The following is an 18925-nucleotide window of genomic DNA, read 5'->3' as shown; positions in this document are numbered from 1 at the left end:
TTCTTTTATGGTCCACAGAAGATGATGACAGATTTTAGATTTTTGTGTGAACTATCCCTTTAACACACTCGAAAATGTCAGGGAAATAAAATGCAATTAATCTTTTGTTATTAAATCATGAAATTAGGTACAAGTGTTTTAAAATGAGGCTTTGAAAAATATGCAGTGTGACAACAGCCTGTAAATTCTGGCTCTTCATAATCTATGACTCAGTCCTAAGGGACACCCGTCTTATACAAAACCTACACGGTGAAACTGCCAATGTAAAATCAAGCCATATGGAGCAAAATAAAATTAACCAGTGGAAACAGATTTAACCTAAATACAATTAAGTATGACTCACAGACCTTAAAGTCCTACTTGAATCGAAAAAGAGGCGATTTTGAAACAATAGGCACGGTTTTGCACATTATCGTGCATGTCTAGCATAACCCACATACACGGCTCCCACAATGCATTGCATTTGGTTAAAATGGAGGCATTATCCATGCAGTAGACAAAGAGTGTCTTAGAATACTTTTAAAATGTCCATCACTCCTGCTCAGCGACGACTCAATCATTGTGTCGCTCATCAGCAGGTCCTGGTTTCCCCTGTTTTTCGCCATTGGATGATACGATGGGCTCAAGTGTGTGAACAGGACTCGATCCCACCATGTCATTCTGTCTCGGACCTGTGGGGAAATGCAGCAAGCTGGAACTACAAATCCCAGAATGCAAAAGTGAACTGACTGCTATAAGGGGCTCTGATGGGCCGGTTGGTGTAACTGATAAATGGATGGGTGTGGGCGCCCTGTTGTGCAGGTCAGAGGTCATCTGTACGTTTAAAGATGGATGCGACTGACTCTGGATGTTATGGGTGCACAGAGACAATGTGTTGCCAGGACTCCCACTCCTAACCTGAGGAACCAAACCACTGGATGGAAATGCCGCCAAGCCTAGGAGTGACCCGCCATTGCGGGGAACATGGTGTCCTAGATAAGGAGAGTTGGGTGTGGTTTTAGAAGTCTGACATGAGTTTGGCTGACTCTCTACACCCAAGGTGGCGACCCTTTCCTGGTCGGGGCAGCATGGAAAATAGGTTGAGTGAGGACTGGGAGCTTGATGGAGGAGCTCTATGTCCCCTTCCTGCCCCAAGACAGAGCCTCTTTCCTGGGCATGGCTCCCGCTGCAAATGCACGTGTGCCTGGATCCTAAAGAATCTCTCCGAGACGCCTCCGGCTGCAGGCAAGGACCGGCAGACATGGTAAAGGCCAGTCTAGATGGCCAGTCTGTGGTTGAGGAGGCCACGCTGGTACAGTTGGATGATGTATGACAATTGAAAGAGCTGAAGGGAGTGAAAGAGGACGTGAAGTGAGGTGGGGTCACGTGCATATGCAGGAATTGCATCATTTCGTGGAGCTCCTTGGTCAGTGAGGACACTTCCTGGTTCAGGTGGTTCATCTGAAACAGAATCAAATCAAAAGTTTGTCAGAATATTAGTGAATGACAAATAATGGTGATGAATGTCACAAATACTATTTAATATGAAGAAAAACTGTTATTTAAAACTTATTTCTTTTGATTAACAGTAGGTTTATCCTGATACCTCTGTATTGAGTTGACGGAGACTCTGTCTGACCTCCTCTGTCTCAAGGAGAAGGTTTGCGCCAACCTGAAACAGGTCTAAAAGAACCAAAAGAAGTAAGAAACAGACCATTTTTATGCAAAATGTATCATAATATCAGATATATCATTTCCACCAGGATCGTAATTTTTTTCCCCCCGAATTATTGCAAACTAAAATGACTTTGCAGCACGTTTTCTCAGTTATTTTAAAGTGGAAGTGAACCAATAACAATTATGTATTTGTGTTTGTCAGTGACAGAAGGAGTACAATTAACGGTGACCTGAATGTGCATAATGAGTGTATTTACTGTACATGTACATCAAAACACCAGTAACTATTGAAAATAATGTGCACACTGAATAAGCTGCCAGAATGCCAATAAAGGTGTTTACATCACAAGGGAAATTGGGGTAATGGCCAAACCATTTTTGACCTTTTTTCAATAATAGAACACTATTTAAAGTGTGTGCATGACCTTACAAGCTGTCAGGTTATTAAGAATAATAGGTGTAAGATTGTGCATGCAATTGCCTTAATAATGTAATAGTACACTGAAGACACGTGAACAGCACATTGACATATTTAGTGAAAGAGTCAGTTTGATTGACCTGGGATTTATGGATCTTGACTGGCTAATATTGCATTCTTTTTACCTTATTTGCAATTTCAAGATTGCAAAATCCTGGAGGGACTGATATTTAAGATGCATTTGTCTAAAACATATAATTTCATTAAAACAATTTAATAAAAAAAAACTTTTTAGTCTAAAAACATTTTTACAGTAAATCAAATTTTACCTCAAATTTTGAGGTAGAAATATCCATAATAAGAGGGATTTTGAAAAATGTTTTGGACAGAGGTTTGAGACAGAGATTGAGAACCACTCAACTTAACCATAAGGCACTAGTCTAATATTAAGGGAGAGTCCACCTCCATGTCTGCAGTTATCTTTCACTAGTTGCATTCACTCGTTTCCCAAAGTCATCTTGAATGTTGAATTCTCAAAACAACTGAAATATTTGAGAGGACATTACATAAGCTAACTTCATAAATTGATGTTGATTTCCCTAAAATGTGTTTTTTTTTTAAATTCACCATTATAGTGATTAGCGTTCCCTTTGGTTGGGCAGTTGGAACTTGGTTTATGTTAGTATAAATGTATTCCTGTTAATGCAGCAATGCATCATGAAGTCAGAGTTATTTGATTACAAGGGAAGAAAAGTAATAAATAGGTTGCTTTTAGAAGGTGACATCTCTTCTAATTAAAGCTTTAGTGAATTTTTTGTGTGTGTTCATTTATGAACTGTAAATCAAATTTTACCTCAAATTTTGAGGTAGAAATATCCATAATAAGAGGGATTTTGAAAAATGTTTTGGACAGAGGTTTGAGACAGAGCTTGAGAACCACTCAACTTAACCATAAGGCACTAGTCTAATATTAAGGGAGAGTCCACCTCACCTTTGACCTCTGTGTTAGGAGATGGCTCACTGTGCTCAACATTGAAGTGAAAAGCATGTTCGTTGTCCTCAATGCCATCAACAACCCTACAGGACAGACAAAAGGATATTAGTGCATCAATAATCAATATTATCTCTCAATATCAATAATATTTGTATATGGATGTTTCCATTTTCTAGAAGTAATGCCATTGTAAATATAATTAAAGCAAAGACTCTAAAAAAATAATAATGAATTCTAGTTTCTTCTCACCGGGGGCTCAGGTCCAGCGGGCTGACACAATTCAGGGTGGGAATGAGCAGTTTGGCTGGTCTGTGGCAGGAGCTCTTGTCTATTCTTGGAGCGGGAACTGCAGCTGGAGACAGATCATCATGGTGTGGCATCTGAGGAGAGGGGCTTTGAACCCGGGAGCTTTGAATGGGCGATCTGCAGAGACGAAGCATGCTAAGGTGCCGAAACTCCTCCCCTAACATGGTGCTCAGATTAGGCTGAGATGAAGGACAGCTCAAGCCAGAGAGCAAGGGCTTCCTGCCCAGGTCCTGTCCAGCATCCTCCTCTTGCTCTGCCTCCACGATAAACGGCAGCTTGGAATCATCAAAGCGCTCCTAGAAGTAATAGAAAGCGGTAGAGAAAAGAGCCTAAATGTACGTTCCCTTTGGTTGGGCACTTTGAACTTGGTTTACGTTACTATAATTTCCTTCCTGTTAATGCAGCAATGCATCATGAAGTCAGAGTTATTTGATTACAAGGGAAGAAAAGTAATAAATAGGTTGCTTTTAGAAGGTGACATCTCTTCTAATTAAAGCTTTAGTGAATTTTTTGTGTGTGTTCATTTATGAACTTCTTCAAATTTCATTTTTCATAAATACCTTGAGGTGACTTTAATTGGGTTTATATAATCCTTAAATTGTGTGTGGTAATATGCTAAAGTCACACACAGACTTAAACAGTCAGCAGGTGAATCACAACAATGGTAACAATTCGATTTCATTTATTTTCATTAATTGTAACAATAACCATTTTATTTGCTCTTTTTGTTGTGCTACTACACTTTACTTAGTTTTTTCAAGGCAATCGGTTTGCATGCTTTTTTTAAGTAAACTAATTAGATTTTACAGTGTAGGTAGTTGCTATGTTATTACCTCTTTATTACCAGTCCAGAATATATTTGAATGCGATTAGTCATAATCACAGCCTTAAATGTGATTGTTTTTAGTTCATTTGTAGAGCACAGGAAATGCATGAATTTGTGTGCAAAAAACAAACACTGCTTCTTGGATACTGCACTGTAGAAATATTATTGAAGTATTAAATAATGATTTAAGTATTAATTTTAAGAAATGCTGTCGTGTTTTAAAACATGTTGTCTTGTGAAATCAGTTTGACTTGTGAGTTTATTCCTCCATTAAAATGATTGCTTAGATTTTTTAATAAAACAAAAAAGTTTTCTCTCATGGGTATTAATGTGCTGAATATTTATGTAATGTTGTCAATAGTTTAATCACTTTGCTCTTTTTGCATGACATGTACACTACAAAAATATTAATAAGCCCAACTATTTTCAGCATCGATAAAAATAAGAAATGCTTTTTGAACAAATCAGTATATCAGAATGATTTCTGAAGGATCATGTGACACTTGAGACTGGAGTAATGATGCTGAAAATTCAGCTTTGACATCACAGGAATAAATTACATTTTAAGAAACGTTAAAATAGAAAACAGTTATTTTACATTATAACAATATTTCATTTACTGTTTGTATTGTATTTTTTTTGATCAAATGAGTGCAGCCAGCATTAGAGACTTCAAAATAATAATAATAATTAAAACAAATGGAGAATATTACACTGAACAATTTGCACGGAACTCTGTCATTAGAGCTATCTAATCTAAGTAGATAATTGTTACAGCGATGACAAATTGTAAGTCATGGCAACATGACATCTAAAATGTACTCAGAGGATTTACTTAAAATAATTAAATAGCTCAACTGAACGCAAAAAAGCCATGAAAACACTTGCCTTTTTTATTTTCACAGTGTGGGGTTTCATGCTCTCTGCTTTTGCGAAAAACACTTAAAATGATTTATGAGTGACTGTTCTGTGCGTGCCATCATGTTCTTATGAGCTTCTGTGTGTGTGACTCTGTATCCCTCCTTTGGTTTGTGTGCGTGTGTAGCTGTTCTGATCATTAAGACAGCTGGCACAGCAATGAGACAGAGGGCCAGTGCCACAAACAGATTGCTAATTCATCTGATTCAGGCACATCCAGATGAGGTGCTGTCTGCCAACTCTGATGTCGCGCGCACACACACGTCTGCAGTTCAGAGTGACACCAATAATCACGAGCTTATGTAAGGTGGCCTTTTGATAAGTATGGGTATGGCGGTGCATGTGTGCAAGCATGAGTGTGAATGGAAAGGTTAAAAAGAATGAATAAAAGTCAAAATTTTGAACAACACTCTAAAAGTGTATGATAAATCTGCTTGTTACCTGTGGGAGTCGAGTTGAGCGAGAGAATCTGGATTGGCCCTGTTGAGATAAAAGAAAATCCTGAGTACCATAATCTTTCTGCTTATTAAATGAATGGGCATGACATAATGATTGAGATTTAATTATCATGTCAGAAGGACTTTCTATTTAAAAAAAAAATCCAAACAAAACGAATCATAGTTTTCACACAAATATTAAGCAGCACAATGGCTTTCAGCATTAATAATAATGAGTGTAATCAAATCAGTGTAATGGTAATAGCTAAAACTTCAACACTGAATGGCTGCTGAAAATTCAGCCATCACAGGAATAAATTACATTTTAAAATATATTTAAATAGAAAACAGTTATTTTAAATAGCATTAATATTTCACAATATTACAGTTTTTACTGTATTTACTGTATACTGTATTTTTGATCACATTAATGCAGCCTTGGTGAGCAGAACAGACTTCTTTCAGCAGTATTACAAATCTGACTGTCCCCAAACCTTTATATGATAAAATATATAGACAGAATATATGTTTTAAAAAAACTATTGAAATTAATTATATGTGATTGTTTATTGCAACAATATGTCCCAAAACAAACAGATAAAAGGACATGAAATAATAATTTAATTTAAGACTGAATTATTCATTATATGAAAAGAAAGGGACAGCTGAATTACACAAGAGACTAGCAGAGCAATGTAAGAAAGTCAACTGAAAAGACAATTATATGGTCCATTTCTATTGTGTGTGTACTGTATGTAAGGCACTTTACCTCTCTGAGGTTGTAGGTGAGGTTGTGGTGTATGTCCTCATTAAAGCGGCTGACATATTCTGGGTAGAGCTCCAGAACCTCCTGCAGCGCTCTGACGCTGATGTACTGTAGATCACAGTAGGTCAGAGCCTTTACATCTGCGTTAGCTTTGATCACCTGATCCTTCCCAGGCAGGTCGGCACCAATCAGGTCTCCCTTACCTGTACACCAGGCAAACACGTTATGTTGCATTCCCGCCATGTCGTAATTACCGTAGGCTCGAGATGACAACACGTGACTTCCTATTTGGAGCTGTTCATGTCCTCGGACTGGGAATTATGCATTTCTATAGCACAACTAACCACTATCAACGCCTAAACGAATCAGCAGTTGTCACGTGGTACAGCGGTCATGAAGGACCTCTCAGAAAGTCCCATCTTACAAGCTGTAATTACGAGTTGTACGAGGACATGAACGCTTTATACATTTTGAAATCTTGAAATGACAGTAATTTCAACATGGCGTGAACGCACCTTTAGTACACGCGAGTCACGCTGTTGTTTGAGTAAATTGCACACTATTTAAAGATAAATAGAACACTTGCAGAACCGAGCTTATCAGTTTAATTAATTATCTATAAATCTATCAGTCTGACTGCCAGGTGCTTATTTATTTGGTTTGAGCTGAAAACAGCTGCATCAACCACAACAGCTGGTACTAACATTTAACTGTCAGAGCTGGGTACATAACTTGAAAATTGTAGTCCGTTACTGATTCCAAATGACATGACTTTAGGTAATATAATCAGACTACTTTCTGATTACTCTTAACCTAACCTGTTTATCACATTGATTTAAAGAGGATAATCCTGTACCATAGTGATATAAAATTGAATTTAATAAAAAGCTAATATATAATTAAATCATATAATTGTCAAATGAAAATAAATCATTTTAAAATAACAACAGTCAAAATAAAACGCTTACTAAAAATGAAATATTTAATTTGTTTACCTGCATGTCATGTGACCATTAACCAACGTCAGAGAACCGTGAACATGCAAATGTGATACTTAATTATTAACCTATTACCTTATATATAATTATATTAGGTGAAATAGGTTCAGATGACAAATACCGTTTGGGAATCCCTGCATTACATGTAAATAATAAATAACGTGAATTTGTACATTTTAATGCGTTTGAAAAACAAAAGCCTTCCAAAGACATAGTAATACATGGTTAAATAACCTGAGTGATAATTCAAATACATATTTATGTGTTCATCAGTCGTAGATGCAATGTTGAAATGTTGAGGTTTTTTTCTGTTTGCTGTGTAATTACAGCCACCTGACTAGTGACTGGTCTTTATGTGAATGTCCACAAAACTGGAAAACTTTCCAAATGTATATTCAGAATGTGTAATAGTGGTAGGGTATTTTAGAAAGGAACATTTAAAAGAAGAAAAAGAGGAATTAGGGAGAATCAATAAATTACGAATAATTTATTGCTGTTGTGTGAAGAATATGTAACCATGTAATCAGTAAAAAAGTAATTGTTGTCTGATTACGAGTATAACTTTGCAGATATTTTTTATGCTCAAACAGCAACATTACAGACTAACTAAAGTTGAAAAAGTCAAAAAGCATAATAGGACTCCTTTAAAATGTAATTTAATCTAACTACAAGTACTTAATTTTTGGACTCTAATTACGTAATCCAGATTGAATGTAATCAGTTACTACCCAGCTCTGTTAACTGTTTTAAAATATTGATTTGGCGAGATCTAGCCTGCTGAATCTAAATGGACTGAAAGCACTGCCTGCAGGAAATTGGTTGGATTTGTGTTACAAGATGTGACCCTTTAAGGCAAGTCGGCTCACTTGGTGACTGTTGTGGTAACACCCCTTAACCGCCTTTTCTATATAGGCATTTGTCTATACTGTTTATGGAACATACCCAGTATGGCAAGCACCATGCCGTCCTTGAGGACCTCTAAAGACCCCGAGCAGACGAAGTGCTGAGCATGCAGGGCATCTCCATGCCGAATGAGGTACTCTCCAGGTGCACAGAACGAAGTCTTAATGTGCAAGGATAGTGAACGCAGGCAACCCCTACTGGCGGAGGAGAAGAGCGGCAGCTGCAGAATGTCTTTGTTCAGGTGCATGGCGATGTCTGCCCGCAGCTCGTCTGGGAAGTCATGTAAAAGCTAGCAGACAGGGAGAAAGATGGACATTACCCACAATGCCATGGGGTTATGTAAAGATCATGGCTGCATCTTAAAATAACAAAAACAAAGATGACATCTAAAAGCTGTGGTTGGTTGTCAGTTGGAGTGTAGGCTACATATACAGTACATTTTGGTCCATCTACTTTTAATGTCATTTCTAGCAAGAAATTTGTATTGTAATTTAATATTCACTTATCAAGTTCTCTCTGTTTTGTTGTGCGTCATTAAATTATTATGCTGACCTAGATGTCTGTCCGAATCAGTTTTGGGAGGTACCTTCGTGCGCAAACACTGCCTGCAAAGTCACTGCCTGATAGGGCAGGGAGGCAACAAGTCAGCTAAGCTTTCGGATGCAGCCCGTGTTTAGGTTGTTTTTATTTTTATTTATTTTAGGTTGTAAAACCATAACCATCATATCCATCATAATCATTATGCGATAATCATACTCTTTCACTCACGTATAAGATGAAGTAATCTCTGTTAGAGATCAGAATCCATCTTTCAATATGATCTCAACAGGATGCAATATCAGCAGAGTACAGTAGCTGTTTGAAGGGCGCTCCTGTGAACCATTTGCAGTGTTGTTGTTGTTTTTTTGTGGTGTTTTTCAATCACTGCATAAATTAGTAGCATGTCAGATCAGAGTGTAAAAGAGCTAGGCCACACTTCAGTTTTTTCTTCCCACACATACACAGTACAGGGGAGTAACTAACTAAAAGTAACAGTGCTGCTAACTAAACTTCATTTTTAGTGGTGTGACTGTAGCTGATAATGTAGCTTTTAAAGCAACATGCTACTTTTGCCCTAATATTGGTTTACGCACAAAGCTTTACAGCTGAGCAAGCTGAAGAAATAATTAAACACACTCTTCTCAGCGGTCCTCCCTCATGTTTTGCACTGGAAACGTCAGGTTCATTTTTAGTCAATCAGCTCAGATGGTTCATTTAAATCAATTCGAAAGAACGATTCACAGATTCTTTTAAATCCCTGTGGGTATTTTCTGTACTTTTTATACGAAATGCAGCTGTTTACGATCTGCCAACTTGAAAATAGAAATCAGATTGTTTTTCTGTTTTTATTAGTTATATTTAATTTATATTAATCTCAATCTCATTAATCTCATTATTTTTATCATGTAAAGGACTACTCTGATTACAAAAATAGATATTTAATCTCTTTATATAGTACTGTTTAAAAGTATAGGGTCAGTATGATTTTTTTTTATGTTAAAGTCTCTTATGCTCACCAAGGCTGCTCAAAATACAGTAAAACCAGTAATTTTGTGAAATATTATTACAATTTAAAATAACTGTTTTCTATTTAAATATATTTTAAAATGTCGTTTCAATGTACTACAGTCTTTAATGTCACATGATCCTTCAGAAATCATTCTAATATGATAATGATGCTCATGAAAAATTTCTTAATATTATCAATGTTGAAAATGGTTGTACTGCTTAACATTTTTGTTGAAACTATTTCTTCAGAATATTTTGATGAATATAAAGTTCAACATCTATCTATCTATCTATCTATCTATCTAGATAGATAGATAGATAGATATCACCTCCTTAAAAAACGGAGTAGTAGAAACTTTTTGTTAGTGCACTATAGCTAAGGGATTTTAAAAGAATAGCTTTGACTTTAGTTTAACTACTTTTAAAATAGTAGCTTATAACTTTTTACAGTTTTAAAGTAGTTTCCCAACACTGCACCCAAGATCTTCCTGTTTCGGTTTTAATTAGATATAGGTCTTTTCATTGTGGGCAATACAATTACCACTGCTATAACAATGACAGTATTCAGCATTAGTTTAAGCCTCAGAAAGCTATAATTAGCCCATTGAAAGTAGATGTGACCCAGATCTATGCTCATGAATTGTTCTCGATCTGATGATACTAGTATGTTATCAAACTCTGAAGGGGGCTTTTACACGCTTAGAAAAAAAATACTTAATTGGGGTTCTATATATAACCCTTTATATTGTGCTGTACTGAACTCTGTAGAACACTTTATAACAAAAACACTCTAAATAAAAACGAAGAACTGACCTGAGCTTCCACTCGATTAAATGTTGAAGATAAAGCAAGTGAATTGAACTGTCATGGCACCATGTAAACATTGCAGTCATATGCTCCACATGGCATGGTTTGTAGGGTCTCACCTCGTTGGCGTTGATGCCATTGTTGACAGACCAAGTGGTCTGGAAGTACTCCAGCATGCGCTGCTTCAGTTGCTGGGGCAGGCGATGCACACGGATAAAGTCCTTTAGATCCTTCATGCGTGTGTGGTAGAGCGAACGGCGGGAGTACATGCGCTGGATGATGGCTGTCACGTTTCCAAACACCACGGCGTGCATCAGGGCTGTGAGAAGAATGCGAGATAGTGAGAGAGTCTTGAATAATTGGCTGTCTGAATCATCTCAGTGAACAATATGTTCTACATCTTAAATTAGATACCGAACTTTCTGGAATTAAACTATATGGATACCAAAATGAGGCTCTCTTGACCTACAAACAAGCTAATTATGCATCAGGCCTGAAACACGCTGGTGAACACACCCCCGATAAGCATGGTACAGATGGAGAAGATCTTCTCAGCGTCTGTGTTGGCACAGACGTTTCCGAACCCAACGCTAGTCAGACTGCTCAATGTGAAGTAGAGCGAAGCGATGTAGGCGCTGCGCAAAGATGGGCCGCCAACTGTACCATTCGTGTAAGGGGTCTCTAGACGCTTGCCCAACTCCTGTAGCCAACCTAGAGGATAGGAACAGTGGAAATAGAAGGAAAAAACAGGGGATTGAAACATCAAATTCATATTGACTTAAAAAATCTAAAAGAGAAGCTATCAATTGATATACAATACCATCCAAAAGTTTCTTGAGCATCAAATCAGCATATTAGAATGATTTCTGAAGGATCATTTGACACTAAAGACTGGAGTAATGATGCTGAAAATTCAGCTTTACCTTCAGGAATAAATTTTAAAATATCTTCAAATAGAAAGCAGTTATTTTCAACTGTCATAATATTTTACAATATTACAGTTTTATTGAATTTTTTTTTAATCAAATAAAAGCAGCATAGAGAACATAAGACTCTTCTTTTAATAAAATAAAAAATCTTACTGAGCCCTGAACATTTGAATGGTAGTGTATTTAACTGGCATCTTAATACACAAAGAAACCATTCAGTCCCTCACCGATGTCCCAGGTCAGGGGGTCATTGCTGGCAAGCTCTTTGCGTCCAATGACGTACCAAACACAGGCCAACCAGTGTGCCAGCAGGGCAAATACAGACATTAGTAGTGTCAGGACCACAGCACTATACTGAGAATAACCATCCAGCTTCTGCAGCAAGCGCAGGAGACGCAGCAAACGCACGGTCTTCAACAAGTGCACCAGGGAAGTCTATCAAAAAACACACACACATTTAGCACAGCTTTACACTATGAAAATGATGATAAATATTAAAACATCAATAAATAGAAGGGAAATCATCAACTCTCAGTCAAAGGTTTAAATTTGTATTTATTTGTATGTATAACTTTGGTTTACCCTGTATGAACCCACTATTGCAATATACAATAAATATGATTAATAAATAGGATGAGACACAAAATTACATAACATAGCATAGAACAACCATATTCTATAGTATTTAAAGGTTTAATATGTATTCTCACCACTGAGATGTTGAATAAATAGAGCAGGTCAAAGGGCAGAGCAGCGATGAGGTCCAGGATGAACCAGGTAGTGCAGTAGTGCAAACAGATCGAGCGAGCATCATAAACCACCTGACCCGCAGGCCCAACGTAGGTGGTTCGGAAATTCAGAATGATATCTAGGGAAACAAATTAACACAAAAGCAAACGAATTTAGAAATATAATTTGTTTACAGCATTCAAACATCGAATACTATTTCTCACCAGAACACTCATGAGTTCATAAACAGTGCCCCTTCAATCGAACACAAATATTGACGGTGAATGCATAAATATTAAAAACATGCTAATTAGAGTGATGAACCCTCGTACATGCAGGACTGAATAAATATTCATGAATACTGTTCTGTGCAGATCCTTATTCCGTGGTAGATTTAGTCTCATCAACCAATTATTTTACCACATCTGTGTACATGAGGTTTATTAAATTACCACTGGCTTCAGGTCACAGTGGGGCTTCCGTATTATTATAATTTTTTTTTAAATGAAAAGAGATTTTGTTTTATGCTTTGTGCAAAAACTCGATTATATCGGGAGTGTGGATTTGAAAGATGGTCTCAGTTGGGAATGAGGGTATGATTGTCACTTCGTTAACATGTTTAAGGTGAAAGTAGCTCTGAGCTCTGCAGATGTCGGAAGTTAACACTGTTTAAAAATGGAACAGAGGTGGAAATAAACCTGAAATGTAGGATACAATTTTCCACAAAATCACACCACACACCGAGGATGAAGAGCATCTCCACAACTATGTCGCTGACAAGGGTGGTTCTGGAGGTGGAGTCACAGTCCGGGTTGTCAGGTTCGCTGTCGTCAGGGGCGGAGAAGCAGACGTTGTATGGGACGGTGACAGCCACATAAAATGTCGCAAGGAGGATCAACCAGTCCCACAATGCTTTGCACACGCTGTAATGAAGCAAAATGAAGCGGGATTTCTGCACCGATGCCACCTTGTATTCCGGGAGAGTTGGCTGTGAAAAAACATGCTGTGAAAAACATGAAAAGAAATGTCTTTTTATTTCTATTTCGACACCGACAAACATGCTTCAAAATGTATTTGAATTATAAAACTTACACACTTCAGGAAAAATAAACTAGGATATAATCTTAAGATGTCATTTTTACTAAGAGCCTCTTAAGTGGAAGCATTTCTTTTTTTTTTTATGTGCAAGCAAATTATTTCTCAGCAGTTGGTAATTTGACTGCTGTTATAAATCATAAAAGCCGCATTCAATTTCTTCTCCGTAATTCAGCCTTTTAGCCTATAATATTCTGACTTTAATCACGGGCGATCTAAATATTCTTCACTACGTCTTTTGTGTGAATGTGGGCCACGCCGTGCCCGTGTTATTGGAGTTTTTAAATTAACTGGCGACCCAGCATGCCCAAATGTGCAATGTGCATGTGCTGTCACCTCATTAAAAAGAAAAAGAATAGTAACCTAATAGAAATGGTTTCTTGCTACATTAAGCATGAACCAGTAACCTTTAAAAACGTTTGGTTATGATGGACAGAAGTGGTCTACCTTGCTACAGATTGACCTTCTGCTAAAAACCTGAACTTCTGCTTTTAAACGGCTAAAGTTTCTAACAGGCAAAACCATCTGCACTAGATAAAGTTCACTTTATCTAAAAAGTTATTTAAAAATTAAGATATTCACAGAAGGACTAAAAAACGAAAAGTCTCCAAAACAAATCTCACAGTTTCTCATTAAATAGTCATTTGTGCCTTAAAAAACATGGTGATATCAAACACTGCTTGCCAGTTCATAGAAGGCTGCGCTTGATGTTTCATGTCTGTGAGTGCAAAAAAGCTAAAGATGGATTCAGTCATTTGCCATGAAGATACGGAAAGGCATATGCAACAAATCAAAAGGTCTAACTTTTGCTATTGCTTTCTGAATGCAGCAGAAATAAGTGTTCATTGATTCTCCACACCTGCTGCATTCAGAAAGAATATTTGAATAGCTTAAGACATTCAGAAAAGTTGCAGGTATGGCTCATAATGACACACAGCAGGAACATTTAACATTTGCTGTGAAATGCCAGGGCAACTCTTAACACAAGAGAGGTCCTCAATTCCCTGTTTCTGATTCACAAGCTCTCGATTAATCTGAGTATATTTCACTTATATTCCTCTGCTAAAACTATAAGTTATACATGGCAGTATTTCATGTTGATTCAAATCATATTTTTGAATTATTCAATAAAAGAATCGGCTTGTAATAGTCGTTGGTTTTTGGGAATATGGCTACACTGGTCGTGCCATATGTTTGTTTTTGCTTGCAGTTCACAAGGACACTCAAATAAAGATCTTTCTTGCCATTATTCTTTTTATTGTGTCACATTCAATACAGACTGCAACCTCACAGACAGCACCTTATAACTTATTACTATGTTGAGTGAGCACAAGTACAAGAACAAGAAGAAATCAGCACAAATACATTCACACAGCCATTGAAATAGGCATAGAGTATCTTTGGATCTTATCTTTGGATTTTAACAATCGATTGTTCAAAGATTGGATATAATTTTTTTATTTTTTACATGAGATTCAGATTTCAAATCTTTCGGTCTATAAAAATGTGTCATTTGAGACACATTAGACTTTATGTTCAATATTTTGCACCATATTAAGACCTAGCTAACATCTATTTACAGTCCAAACTTTTCTTGCCTACCGGAAAGACATATTTTCAAGATGTGCTTGGAATTGTTTTCACTTTGACTAAGGTCTAACTCTAGCTTCTTATTCTTTCATGGGTATGTTTGAATTTTTGTAGCTTTCATGCAGCTGCGAGTCATCTCTTCATCACTGAACGTTCAATAGACGTGATTTCTTATGCAAAGCCAGTTGTTCACATATAATTAATTGAAAGGCATTTACATCACAATGTAGGTGTTCAGTGAGTTGTAAGGATTTTGGGAACGGTGTGTTCTTTTCCAAGCGTGAGGACTGATTGTCCTGTACAAAGGGCTGGTGTCTGGTATATTTATTTATGAAAGTAAGTATCGTCAGCTGGACGTAAATATAGAATATTCTGCTAGATATCAACACATGAGGCTGACCTTTTCATTTTAACAGCTACAGTAGACTTCTGTTTCATCTTGTTAGCTGGAAGCACGAGGACATTTACTCTTCAAAAGTGTCAACAGTTTGTAAGGTCAGTCATTACAGAACATAATGTCAGAGAACAAGAATCTCATCTTTATATGCTGCACTAAAAAATAATAATGCATTTTCTTTACTAGTATTCTCATCCATTTTCCAGGAAGAAATACTTAAAATACAAGATACATTTACTTGCATTAGAATGAGAAGCAAAATTGTGTATGATAAAGATTTTTTATTTCCCAGAGTTCCAAGTTTATTTCTTTGTTTTTAGTATAAGTTTGTCATCATATATTAAATACAATTTTGGAAGGTTTATGGCTCAAACTATTGATGACAGGGTAAGCAATGTTTTTTTAAATACATATTCTCTGAAGTGTGTTTTTTTCTACAATTTTGCTAATCAAACATATTTGAGAGGTGCACGCAGTAATTTTTTATTAATTTATTAACTGGATACCAGATTACTTGTAAGTGCAACATATTCAGTCAACTCAATATATCAGAATATTGATTCTGATTTACTACACTCCACAAAGGTGAGTGAGAATGATTGTGGTTTTCATATCTACTTACATTTGGCAGCTTCCTTTTGCTCCTATTGGTGAACTGACAGGTCAGGTGGTACAGGACGCTGCGGCCACGCTCACGAGCTTGACTCAGATGAGTTCGACTGGACTTCCTGTTGTGAGTACCATCCTCTGACACAACAGAAAAACACACAGCGAGTAAATAAGATCAACTATTATTTGGATCAAACAGGCTCACTGCCAGTCAGTTACCTTCTGTGGTGGAGCCGGAATGTGATTTGCCATACGAGTCAGTGATGTTTTTGAAGGATAAGAGAAAAAGAACCACTTCTCCTTTCTCATTTTTAATAGGGACAATGTCCAGCTGACACCAGAATGCGGTACCTGGGTTCACAGAAGAAAAACTATGAAAGCTCCAGATATGTGTCTACAAAGTACAAATATACACTACTGGTCTGAAGTTTGGAATAATTAAGATTTTTTTCTTATGCTCACCAAGACTGCATTTATTTAATCAAAAATACAGTAAAAACAGCAATACTGTAAAATATATAACTACAATTTAAAAGAACAGTTTTCTATTCAAATATATTTTCAAATGTAATTTATTCCTTCTTCAGTGTCACATGATTTTTTAGAAATCAAGAAACCTTTACTTTTATTATCAGTGTTGAAAACTGTGATAAGACTCTCATTCAAAAGTTTAGGGTAAGAAACAAAAAAACGAACTAAACTTTTATTCAGCAAGGATGCATTAAATTGATCAAAAAAATGACAGTAAAGACATTTATAATGTTACAAAAGATTTCTATTTCAAACTAATTCTGTTCTTTTGAACCTTCCATTCATCAAAGAAAATTCCACAAAAATATTAAGCAGCACAACTGTTTTCAACATTGTTAAATATAAGAAATGTTTCTTGAGCAGCAAATCAGCATAATAGACTGATTTCTGAAGGATCATGTGACACTGAAGACTGAAGTAATGATGCTGAAAATTCATTCATTACATTTGAAAATGATTTCAAACTAAAAACTGTTCTTTTAAGTTGCAATATTACTCTTTTTACAGTATTTTTGATGGTAAACATAAGAGACTTCTCTCAAAAACATAATTATTCCAAAAAACGATTATATTTACATTTTATGAAGTTCTGCAAAACATAATTATACAATGAATTGTCGTTACCGTTCTTCCTGTAATAGCGGACCTCCGTCTGGAACTCTCTCTGTCCTTCCAGAGTTTTGTCCACCTGCTGAGTGACTCTCTCGCTTGTTTCCTGTCCGTGCAGGAACTGACATGTGCATGTCTTCTTCATTACCTCTGTACGTGCAAACCCGGTGAGCTCGCAGAACCCATCCGAACAGTACACAATGGGGTACCCGCGACTCCCCTGAGCATTTCCCAGCAGGAAGTTACTGTCTGTACACACCGAATATAGACACACATAGAAAGGAATTGGAAAACGGTGAGATGTAAAAAGTCACCCATTTTGCTTTTCATAAATGTACAAAATAAATGCAGGCTGTTTATCATATAGAACGCTGTATGCCATATACTGTATTAGGCTACTCTCTCATTCTCGCCTTCTCATTAGCATGCTAATTATAGATGTGTGTAATGTTTCCATGGCAACTTGGCTATTCTTTTGCAGGGATGGAGGAGATTATATAAGAATCAATTGTCTGTGGGTGCGTATGAGTGTATTTGTAAAAAGAAGTACTATGGTGGCCTAATCGTTGCCTGGGTTGCGTACGTATATGTGGGGCGGAGCTATCAAAATAGGGGCAAGACCCTTTTGGGGTAGGGGCGTGTTTGTTTTGGTGATTTCAAATATCAACATTGGCTACCAGAAATCACTTACTCTGCCTTTAAACCACAATGAATATGTACACAAACTATTATAAAAGACAAGTGGAAATAATATATGAATCAAAATTCAGTTTATGTGTGTCATTATTCCCCATTAATTTAATAAACAATTTTTTTTCCCCACTCAGACATTCAGATGAGCTTTGGTAAATAATATTAATGGAAAGCCATTATTAAACATTGTTAAAGACATAGAAAACATGTAATTGATCAGTATCATGTTACACTTTACACATCTACACAAAGCATTTCATCCATCCATGCATTCAATTGTTCCTTGCAAGAATCAATAGACAGCACTGGTGCAGATAAACTATAAATAAAGCTTAAGTTAGATGCATGACCTCACCATCACCCTCAGTACACAGAACACGCCTATAGTGTGAGTGCTGCATCTGCGCCACTGACATAATGAACAAATAAATGAACAGGAGTATGAGAATATGAAGCAATTGAGGTTCCTAAATGAGCAAATAAACTATTCGGGGGGATCAGATTTCATACACTTACTGAACTGATATGCGTACATAGGAGAAAGGCACTTGATATCTGATTGATATCTTTGCTTCATCTGTTGCTAATATTATTTCATACTATGATATTATTGATATAAAATTATTCTGTTACAGTTGACATACAAGATTGTACTTGAGATTGCCAATTTGTCTGCCCGTTTTTAATGTTTATCATTATCACAGGCTGGAATCTGTCTGTGGTATCAGATAAGCTAGAAAGAATGCTGCTTATTATACTACTCTAGATGCAAAAACAAAAATATGCTTAATATCAACCTGTAGAGCTAGATCAAGCCCAAAAAAGGCCAACATAAGACATGAAGTCAGCATTATAAAGAACATTGTGGTCTTAAATTCTGCACAGAAACATTTCAGGCATCAGCTTACACAACACTACAAAATAGTTAAGAATGTGTTTGTAATATAATAATCATGTTATACAGAACTATAAGTGGGGATAAAATAATAATAAATAATAATAATAAAACTTGTAAATTACACATCTATCTTAATTACTTTACATAAAAATACATCTAAAATTCATTACACACATACATTTACACCACGCGCACACACACACGTGACAGCTGCCGTGTGTTTTGAGTTTGAGCTCCGTCAAGTTAATTCTTTGTCGTCTAATTTTTT

At 36.5% G+C, this 18925-nt stretch overlaps 1 protein-coding gene across 1 annotated transcript in view; it reads right to left on the bottom strand.

Moving 5' to 3' along the window:
• Window positions 1–16: 16 nt before the first annotated feature.
• LOC107729168 (potassium voltage-gated channel subfamily H member 4-like) overlaps window positions 17–18925 on the bottom strand; it is a 23923-nt gene continuing 5014 nt past the window's right edge. The window contains exons 2-16 of the mRNA XM_016539564.1: window positions 17082–17315; window positions 16146–16277; window positions 15940–16064; window positions 12977–13238; window positions 12217–12374; window positions 11734–11941; window positions 11094–11288; window positions 10697–10896; window positions 8262–8511; window positions 6325–6524; window positions 5560–5598; window positions 3318–3670; window positions 3066–3151; window positions 1586–1662; window positions 17–1440 (exon numbers count right to left, since the gene is read on the bottom strand). Coding sequence (XP_016395050.1) covers window positions 553–1440; window positions 1586–1662; window positions 3066–3151; window positions 3318–3670; window positions 5560–5598; window positions 6325–6524; window positions 8262–8511; window positions 10697–10896; window positions 11094–11288; window positions 11734–11941; window positions 12217–12374; window positions 12977–13238; window positions 15940–16064; window positions 16146–16277; window positions 17082–17315 — 3407 coding nt within the window. The 3' untranslated portion in view covers window positions 17–552. The remainder of the gene's footprint in view (window positions 1441–1585; window positions 1663–3065; window positions 3152–3317; window positions 3671–5559; window positions 5599–6324; window positions 6525–8261; window positions 8512–10696; window positions 10897–11093; window positions 11289–11733; window positions 11942–12216; window positions 12375–12976; window positions 13239–15939; window positions 16065–16145; window positions 16278–17081; window positions 17316–18925) is intronic.

This window comes from Sinocyclocheilus rhinocerous, unplaced genomic scaffold, assembly GCF_001515625.1.
Source record: "Sinocyclocheilus rhinocerous isolate Xijiao unplaced genomic scaffold, SAMN03320098_v1.1 scaffold1029, whole genome shotgun sequence".
Taxonomy (NCBI): Eukaryota; Metazoa; Chordata; class Actinopteri; order Cypriniformes; family Cyprinidae; genus Sinocyclocheilus; species Sinocyclocheilus rhinocerous.
The sequence above is the reverse complement of the archived record's forward strand: the minus strand, read 5'-3'. Positions and strand labels throughout refer to the sequence as shown.